We start from the raw sequence: 9,791 nt of genomic DNA, 5'->3' as shown, positions 1-9,791 counted from the left end.
GAGACATGACTTGAGATTTAAAGGAAAATTAGTTTTCAAAAGGCAGAGGTGAAGATGGAGAATAATTTAGTCATGGGGGATAGCCTATACATAGCCATGATGATAGAAAATGGGATGTTGGAATTCCAAGTAGAATAGTTTGACTAGAAAAAAAAGAGTGATGAAGAAGATTAATATGTAATTAGCTTGGATAGCAGTTTATTCTTCATTGTGGGCATAACCTGAGGTACTACCTCATGTGTATGTTCAAAACAGGTACTTCCAACATGTCCATTTTAAATGCCATTTTATACCTTCTTTCTTTCAAACCCAATTTGCTGCAATTTTACCTTTGAGAATGCAAATCCTATTTGACTCTTTTGACTAAAAGTCAATTAATATTGTGGGTAAGAGTGTTTCATAGCATTTCTTATTTCTACCTTCCATGGGCAGTGGGCGTAACTATTGCTTACCAACCTCCATGTTTATGAAGCCTCCATATTCTGTCAACTCCAAATTACTCACACTAGTGAGGAGAAAAAAGCTGTGTATGATCCAAAGGGGTCCATAATTTAAAATTCCTTTGATGTTAGAGATGGAAGGGTAACTAGAAACCGTTTACTGCAAATTCAAATTTGACCTTGAATAATAATATAAAAAAATCTTACAGTTCATAATGGGCATGACTAAACATGTCTTCAGGTTTCCATGGACTACAATATGAGTCAACAGCATAAATTGTTAAATCCCCCCATCCCCCTCCTCCCCCCCCCAAATCTAATGAGATCTTGAGCTGATTTACTAGAGGCAATAATAGCCATAGTAAGAATAGGAAGATATTCCCTCCATGTCAGAGATTCTTAACTTTTGTTTGTATGTGTCATGGACCCCTTTGAAAATGTAGTGAAATCTATAGACCTTTTCTCAGAATAATATATTTTTTTAATAATTGAAGGAATTCTGTATTTCCATTAGAGGCTATCAAAAATGAAGATTTTTTTTTTACTCCATTCAAGTTTACAGATCACTTGAAATCAATGTAAAGACCTTTTAAGGGTCCATGGGCCTCACTTTAAGAACCCTGTAATATACTTGATCCTGGTCACTTCTGGATGTCTTGTGGATGTATGAAAGGAATGAAAAGGAGATCAACCAAGATGGGAATTCATCACTATGATGTTCAAGGATTATTTAAAAGAATGGGGTATGTGTAATCTATGCAGTTATTCATCCTGCACTAGAAAAGAGAAGGCTTTAGGGGCATACTTTTGCTGTCCTCAGGTACATGGAGAATTGCCATGAGGAGATATTAGATTTGTTTTACTTGGCTCCATAGTTCAGAACTAGGACCAGTGGTTGGAAGGCAAAATCCTACTGAATAAAAATATTTTCTAAAAAAATCAGAGACATATTTTTCTAAGAATTCTAAGATTTTCATCAATGGAGCTCTTCAAGGGGAGGTAGAATAATAACATGTTAAAACTTAGAGAAAGGATTTTGGACAGGTAGCCACTCAACTTCATTTTAGTACCCTATATTTTAGGGAAGACATTGACAAGAAAAATGCATCTTGATGATAAAGAGAAGGATGATGACAAGACAATAGATGAAGTGACTTCTGTGATCTTTTCCAGCTCTCTGAGAGCTTGCCAATTACATTGATCCATCTTGGTGAGTTTCTTATTTTGAAAAGGCTTTCAAGTTTATAGTATAAGAGAGAAATGTGGTTTCCATATACTGACAGTCAACAAGAAAGCAAATTTGTGAGTTTCTCCTGAATTGTGAGTGGGGCAGGGAGAGAGGAACAGAGTTGAGATCCAATACATTAGATTATTCTGCCAAAGAAATCAGAATCTTGACTCTGTTTCCTATTGAGAACAGTCATTTACCTCCTGCAGCATCAGAAAATGCATTCTCATTCCCTTCACAACAGAGTAGTATTTGGTTTCACTGGAGAATTTAGAGGCAAGGTCCTTAAACACAGAAATTGCTTCAAGTGAATTTAGCAGACACACATAAACATAAATAAATGAAAAGCAAATAAAAAATGTCCCAACTCCAAAAGCTGAATTTGGTAAGACAAACATTTGGGATTGGTGAGCTTTTTGTATTTCTATTTGTTTTTGTCTTGGATAATACAACAATCGAGGTGTCAAGAGACTGGATAGAAAATTTCACTTCTTCAATGATTGTCTTGAAATGATTGATTGTATAACCTAGAGAAGAGAAGGATAGATGTCTTCAAAATTTAAGGAAATTTGTCCCTCTGCAACTTTGTCTATTGGTTCAGACTCTATCCTGTTAATTTCATCTTGTTGGCTTCAGCCCACCAAGATTTTCCCGAATACTGATGGTATCATTCCACCCACCTTCATGACAGACGGGCCATAGACAGACAGGAGTCAGAGATAAGGGCAATTGTATATTTCTGCACAGTTAGGATGCTGCACAAGTAGAGAGGTATACAAATGCTAACAGTCCAAAATGACATGTTTCTTCATAGAACCTGAGAGTTCTAAGTCAAACATCATCTAGTCCCATGCTATAAGAATTACATAGAAATTATCTGTTTCAAGTTACCTCTGTGTGAAGAGCTCCAGGGAAAGGAAATTCACTAAAATTCTAAGGTAGCCCATTTAATTTTGTACATGCTGAGTTGCTGAGATTTTTTTTTTCCTTAGGAAGAGTCAAAATCTACCTTTTTTCAATGTCTCTACATTGGTCCTAATGCTGCTCTGGGCCAAGTATTCCTCTTACACATAATAACTTCTGAAATGTTTTAAGACATTTGCCATTTTCCCCTTAAATCTCTTCTTCTTCCAGTTAAACATAGACTTATGAATGCATATGGTGGTAGATGACATTACAGTCATTCCAAGCATTCAAATAAAGAAGCCATGCAGGGATGATCTGGGAAAAAGAGGTCAGTCTGTCTCTCTAGCCTTTCTTTCTTCTCCCTTTTCCAACTTATACCCAGAAGACCAATTAATTTAAATTCAAGCTTTTCTTGGGTTAGGGTGGGTACTTTATAAGTACAAGAGTGAATTAATTTTAGTGGTTTTCTTTGATAGAATTCAAGCTACATGGAATATATATGTGTATATATATATATATATATATATATATAATTACATAAGGATGATGTATGGCTGGAATGTCAAAGAGAGAGTTAATTAAGCATGGAAGATAATAATTAAAATGGCAACTTGGAGTTAAGATTTTAGGCCATTAGTAGAGTTCAGATCATACATCCAAGGGAACAATTGCAATTTCATGGTAGGACATAGTAGGCTCATGAGGTGCAAACTGGGGAAGGACAGAGAGCAATTTGATAATAGAGAAAGGGAAAATCACAGAAGGCTTTCCAGAGAAGGAGTGTTTGCTTAGCACTGTCAACTCAATGTCTTCTTCATTCATTCTCTTCATTACAGGATCCAAGCTCTCCATGGAACAATACAATCATACAACAGTTACTGAGTTTATTCTCCTTGGTTTCCCCAACGTGGATGACATTCAGGTTTGGCTCTTTGTCTTGTTGTTGATGGCCTACCTCTTCACTATTTTTGGCAACTTGCTCATTTTCCTGGTCATTCGACTTGATTCTGCCCTCCACACACCAATGTATCATTTTATCAGTGTCCTTTCCTTCTTGGAACTATGGTATACAGCCACCACAATCCCTAAGATGTTGGCCAACTTACTCAGTGAGACAAAGACCATTTCATTTGCAGGCTGCCTATTGCAGACCTACTTCTTCCATTCCCTAGGGGCCTCTGAATGCTACCTCCTTACAGCCATGGCCTATGACAGGTACCTGGCTATATGTAGGCCCCTTCACTATCCAGCAATCATGACCCCAACACTATGTGCCAAGATGGCTGCAAGTTGTTGGACTTGTGGCTTCCTATGCCCTATTTCTGAAATCATCCTGGTCTCCAGACTCCCATTTTGTGGCTACAATGAGATCCAACACATCTTCTGTGACTTTCCACCCCTGCTGAGTTTGGCTTGCAAGGACACATCCACCAATGTTCTGGTGGACTTTGCCATCAATACCTTCATTATCATTATCACCTTCCTTTTCATTATGGCATCCTATGGGCGGATCATTGGGGCTGTCCTAAAGATCAAGACAGCATCGGGGCGGAAGAAGGCCTTCTCTACCTGTGCCTCCCACCTCATAGTGGTTCTGATTTTTTTTGGCAGCATCATCTTTATGTATGTACGATTGAAGAAAAGCTACTCACTGACACTTGACCGAACCTTGGCTGTTGTCTACTCTGTGCTCACACCATTGGTCAATCCTATAATTTATAGCCTCCGCAACAAAGAGATCATGAAAGCCATTAAGAGGACCATCCTCTGGCAGGAGGCACTGGACAGACCTGTCCATCACTAGTTTCCATTATTGATCTCATCTTGGTCTGGTCAATGGACCACTTCCCTGGCCACTCATTATTGACCTCATCCATGTCCCACCCACAACTGGCTCAACCTATCAGTGACCATACATAGGTCTGAGGTTTCCAATATGTATCCCTTGACTCCAGAGTGGAGTTCACCTGAGATTTTAAGGATCCCTAATCAACTAGTAAATGAACTGGCCAAAACACCTGAAATTTTGTCTGTGACAAATTTCTAGACACTGTTTATTAGAAAAATACATTCTCTTTCATGAAACTGATGAAATAGAAATTTGTGTGGCCAGACATGTGACCCACTATTGAAAAACTTGGATTTTCTGTCCTATACTCACTCACTACCAGCATGGTCCATAATAGACTATTCCTAGGTTCCAATCCCCTTTCCTTTGCCCTCCCACACTATCCCTACTATGGAAGATGATGTGGATTCAATTCTAAAGTTCCTCTGACCTCTGTGACCCAATACTGGTGACATATCATAAATAAACTAGAAAAACAGTAGATTCTATCCCTTTGATTCACATATCACTGCTATGATTTCTGAAATTTCTGGTTGTCCCAGTGACCGTTTTCAATGGTCAAATAAATGTAAATATTTGAGAGAACTAAGTCAAATTTATAAGAATATAAATGATTCTCCAACTGACAAATAGTCAAAGCATATGAACAGGAAGGTTTCAGACTATAGTCAAATAAAAAAAATACTCTAAATCACTATTGATTAGACAGATGCAAATCAAAACCACTCTGAAGTACCACATCACAGCTACCAGATTGGCTAATATGAAAAAACATGAAAATGATCGATATTGGAGAAAATGTGTGAAAGTTGAAACACTAATTCATTATTGGTTGAGTTCTGAGCTGATCCAAACATTCTGGAGAGCAATTTAGAACTATTCCCAAAGGGCTCTAAAAATGTGCATAATCTTTGACCCAGCAATGCCACTTCCAGAGCTATATCCCAAAGAGATCATAAAAATGCGGAAAAGACCCACATGTACAAAAATATTTATAGCAGCTCTTTTTGTGGTGAACAAGAAATGGAAATTTAGGGGATGTGCATCAATTGGGGAATGGCTGTGGTATATGAATATTAATTCAATACTATTGTTCTATAAGAAATGATGAACAGGCTCTCCTTCAGATCCACCATCAATGGGTGGACCCAGTGCCATGATGCAGATTTTTGTGAAGACTTTGACAGGGAAGACCATCACCCTTGAAACATTTGATACTATTGAAAATGTCAAGGCCAAGATACAAGATAAGGAAGTTATTACACCTGATCAACAAAGATTGGTTTTTGTGGGCAAGCAACTGGAAGATGAATGTACTTTGTCTGACTACCACTTTCAGAAGGAGTCTACCCTTCACCTTGTTCTGAGACTTCATGGTGGTGCTAAGAAGAGAAAAAAGTCTTACACCACTCCCAAAAAGAAGAAACATAAGAGAAAGAAGGTTAAACTTGCTATTCTGAAATACTATAAGGTTGATGAGATTGGTAAGACTAACCGTCTTGATGATAGTGCCCTTCTGATGAATGTGGTACTGGATTCTTTATGGCTAGCCATTTTGACAGACAGCAAGTGTTGTCTAACCTACTGCCTCAACAAGCCAGAAGACAATTAAATGTATAGTGTTAATAAAAAAAATGAACTAAAGAAATGATGAACAGGCAGACTTCAAAAAATTCTGGAAAGACTTATATGAATTGATGCTGAGTGAAGTGAGTAGAACCAGGAGAATATTATAAAAAGTAATAGCCACAGTGTGTGATGACTGACTTTGATATAATTAGTCCTTGACAGCAATGAAAGATTCAAAACAATTCCAAAGAATTCAGGATGGAAAATGTGATCCACATCCACAGAAAGAACTATGGAGTCTGGATGCAGACTATTTTCTTTTTTGTTTGTTTTTTCTTTCTCATGGTTCCACCGATTCATTCTGGTTCTTGTATACAACATGACTTATGTGAAAATATGTTTAGGAGGAATGTATATGTGGAGCCTATATCATATTGTGTGATGTCTTGGGGAGGAGGGAGGAGGAGAAAATATAAAAATCATGGAAGTGAATATTGAAAACTAAAAATAAATAAACTTAAAAAAAGATTTGAGGAGGTTGTGGCACTCTTTCCTCTTTCTCTGTATTATTTTTTCCTCCTGCCCATCATCCCTCATTTCCTCTCTCTGCATCTGTCTCTCTCTGTCTATCTGTCTTTTTCTCTCTCCCTTCCCTCTTATTTTCCTGTTTTTGTCCCTACCACATGGAGTATATAGCTCTATTATTATCCCTCTATATCCATCACTGTCTCGGCATTTTTTTGCTCCTATCTTTGTCTCTTTCACTATCTTTCTGTCTTCAACTCTGTTTCTGACCATAACGGTACTTTTTAAAAAATTTCTATCCTTCAATCAGGCAAGGGGAGCATCCTGTGGCTCCTATACATGTACAACCCCTTGAAACTAATGTACTGCAAGAAAATCTTTCGAGGTGGTGGTTATCACAGCTTGACTTTTAGCTCTCTTGGTAACTTGTGGAAGGGTCATATTAAGTCACAGGACCTTAGTTTTCTCTTCTGTGTCTGAGAATAAAGTGCCACTCTGGCTTTTTCTCAAGTGCCACATGTGAAAAGGTGATTCCCAACCCCCACACTTTCCCCAATTTACTTTGAGGATTTTTTGAACAAGAGATATCATGAAACTGCATCTTTATAAACCTAAGATGGGTGCCCATAGAGGAATCCTCATGCCATGACACAATCACCCAGGAAGAATTATTTTATTATGGAATAGTATTGTGGATGTCACATGTGATTGGGGAGTGATTCACATGTAGACTTCTGTGAAAGAGGCAGGGAGCCTGGCAGAAGCTTGGAATGAAAAAAAATCCCAAGCTGCATCTCTCCAGGCCAAGGATGGTTGCTAACATGAATAACCAGACTGGGAAAGGGTTGGCATAATTTAACTGCTGCTCTAAATCTCTGGCCAACTAAAGAGAAGACTTGGATGGGAACTGTAATGCTTTTTGATACCTTTTAGGGGCTCTCAATTTTTCTACCATTTTGTATATTCAATTTAATCCAATAAATATTCATTAAGGATCCTGTGCATGCAGAACCTGGGGTTCTGGAGATATCCTACCCGTGTATACTTGAGCAACTTCCTCAGTCTGCTGGGTTTCATAGTATTTACCACCTCCATCTCCACATGACCCCATGCACTTGTCTTTTACCCCCATGCTCCCTCATCTGAATGTGGGTCAAAAGATCTTTGAGTTAGGTGCTAGAAGTAAAGTTGGTCAGTGTCTTGTCTACACAGTCTGATTTCTGATGCCCAGGACCAGGTACTGGAAGAGATGTAAAGGTTAGATAAAACACTATTTATACTCTCACAGAACTTATAGTTTAATATAAAGGGAAAGATCACACATGTTTGCAAATGTGTATTCATTCCCTTGCATTTAGTGAATTCTTTAAAGAATAACACCTATCTGGGACCTGGGAAAAGCATAGATTCCAGGAATAAGGAGGTTAGAGTTTCCCAATATTGTGCACTGATCAGGTCATATTTTAAGTTTTGTGTCTAGTTTTGGGCACAAAAGTTTGAGAAGGATAGAGATACAGAGCATCCAGAGGAGATCAAATAATTAATACCTTGAATTCATGTTATATGAAAATTAATTGAAGGACTTAGGGTTTTTTAGCCTAGAGAACAGAAGATTCAGGGGATTGTAGCAGCAAGCACCCCAGCATCCCTAGGGTGGCTGCTAACACAGGTTCTTGGATCTGCTTTGATAAAGGAAAGCAACTCAAAATGGGTTAACAAGCTTACTTTAATCAGTCAAATATATATCATTTACCTAGTTCAGGGGAGAAAGGTCAGCACCCCGAACTTCAGAATATACAGACAGAATTATCAAGACAGAAACAGGTCAAGTAGACAGATTTCCAAACTGTCCAACCATTACATCCATACCAAATCAACATCTGGGTTTCAACATTGGGGTTTTTTCAAAGCCGAGGGGGGGTTCTCAACAATGGCTTCCCAGAATCCAGATCAAATCACAGAACACTTCTCAAAGTGAGCCCCAAAACAAAGCTACACATCAGGGCTTATATAGCCTTCTCCTGCCTCAGAGAATGTAACAACCTTCTGGACCCACTGGCCAATCAAGAATTATCTACTGAAAAACAAGCCTCCCACCCCAGGCTCCAGGTGCACTTTAATCTAGGGGCAGGGAAGATCTTTAAATTTGCATTTCCATTACAGGGATAGGGGGGCAGACATGATAATTTTCAAGTATTTGAATGTCCTGTATGTAAAAGAGGAATTTCCTTTGTAGTTTGACCCCAGAGAGAAGCACAAGGGAAAAACTGGTGGAAATTGCAGTAACAAGTTTAACTATCAAGAAAAAAGCATACTAATAAATAGAGCTATCCCAAAGCATAATGGGCTACATAGAGAGAAGATGGTTTCTATTTCCTAGGAAGTCTTCAGGCAGAGATTATAACAATAATAAAAGTACTAACAGTTAACATATAGTGTCTACTATGTGCCAGACCTTGTGTTAAATGCTTTAAAATATTGTTTCTTTTAATTCTAACAATAACCCAGGACAGTTATTAATATGTCACAAATGAGGAAAATGAGGCAAATAGAGTTTGCATGACTTTACCATGGTCACACAACTACTAAGTGTATGAGACTAGATTTCACCTCAGATCTTCCTGACTCCAGGCTGGCACCCAATCCACTATACCACCACCTACCTGGTTTATCAGGAAATGTTATAGTCAAGACGCATTTTGTTTTATTTTATTTTTATCAAATGTTTTATTAACTTCTAGTTTACATCATTCATTTCAGCAAGATTTTGAGTTACAAATTTTCTCCCCGTTTTTCCCCACACCCACCACCCCAAAACAGTGATTCCATTGGCTATCCCCTCCTCCAGTCTTCTCTCCCCCATATCCTCGCCCATATGCCCTCCGACTTTCCAGGAGGGCACAGTGGATCTCTATGCCCCAGTGACTGTATAACTTATTTCCCAGTTACATGCAAAATAATATTAATAATGGCATATATATAATCTATATTTATTAAAGCTTTGAATTCCAGATTCATTCCCTTCCTCCTTTGTCACACACCCTCACTGGGAAGATAAGCAATTCAATATAGGTTGTACATGTGTAGCTATGCAAAACATTTCCATGGTGGATATATTGTAAAAGACTGACTATATTTACCTCCCTCCTATCCCACCTCCCACTTGTTCTATTCTCTACTTTGATCCTACCCCTTTTCAAAAATGGGTGCTTCCAGCTTCCCCCCACCCCAGCCTGCCCTCCCTTCCATCATTCCCCCTTCTCATTCCCTTCTC

At 38.4% G+C, this 9,791-nt stretch overlaps 1 protein-coding gene and 1 pseudogene across 1 annotated transcript; both read left to right on the top strand.

Moving 5' to 3' along the window:
- The first annotated feature begins 3,424 nt into the window (after positions 1-3,424).
- Positions 3,425-4,378, top strand: LOC138176363 (olfactory receptor 6N2). Its single transcript, XM_069107168.1, has one exon. The coding sequence runs from the start codon at positions 3,425-3,427 to the stop codon at positions 4,376-4,378; it is 954 nt and encodes a 317-aa protein (XP_068963269.1).
- A 1,159-nt stretch (positions 4,379-5,537) lies between these two features.
- LOC138176365 (ubiquitin-ribosomal protein eS31 fusion protein-like) lies at positions 5,538-6,040 on the top strand (annotated as a pseudogene).
- The last annotated feature ends 3,751 nt before the right edge of the window (positions 6,041-9,791 follow it).

This window comes from Petaurus breviceps, unplaced genomic scaffold, assembly GCF_028583685.1.
Source record: "Petaurus breviceps papuanus isolate PSGF00001 unplaced genomic scaffold, PetGlider_PUasm1.0 87804, whole genome shotgun sequence".
Taxonomy (NCBI): Eukaryota; Metazoa; Chordata; class Mammalia; order Diprotodontia; family Petauridae; genus Petaurus; species Petaurus breviceps.
The sequence above is the reverse complement of the archived record's forward strand: the minus strand, read 5'-3'. Positions and strand labels throughout refer to the sequence as shown.

Excerpts from the sequence above, each read along its gene's own strand:
- LOC138176363 (XM_069107168.1), top strand. The coding sequence starts at position 3,425 with ATGGAACAATACAATCATACAACAGTTACTGAGTTTATTCTCCTTGGT.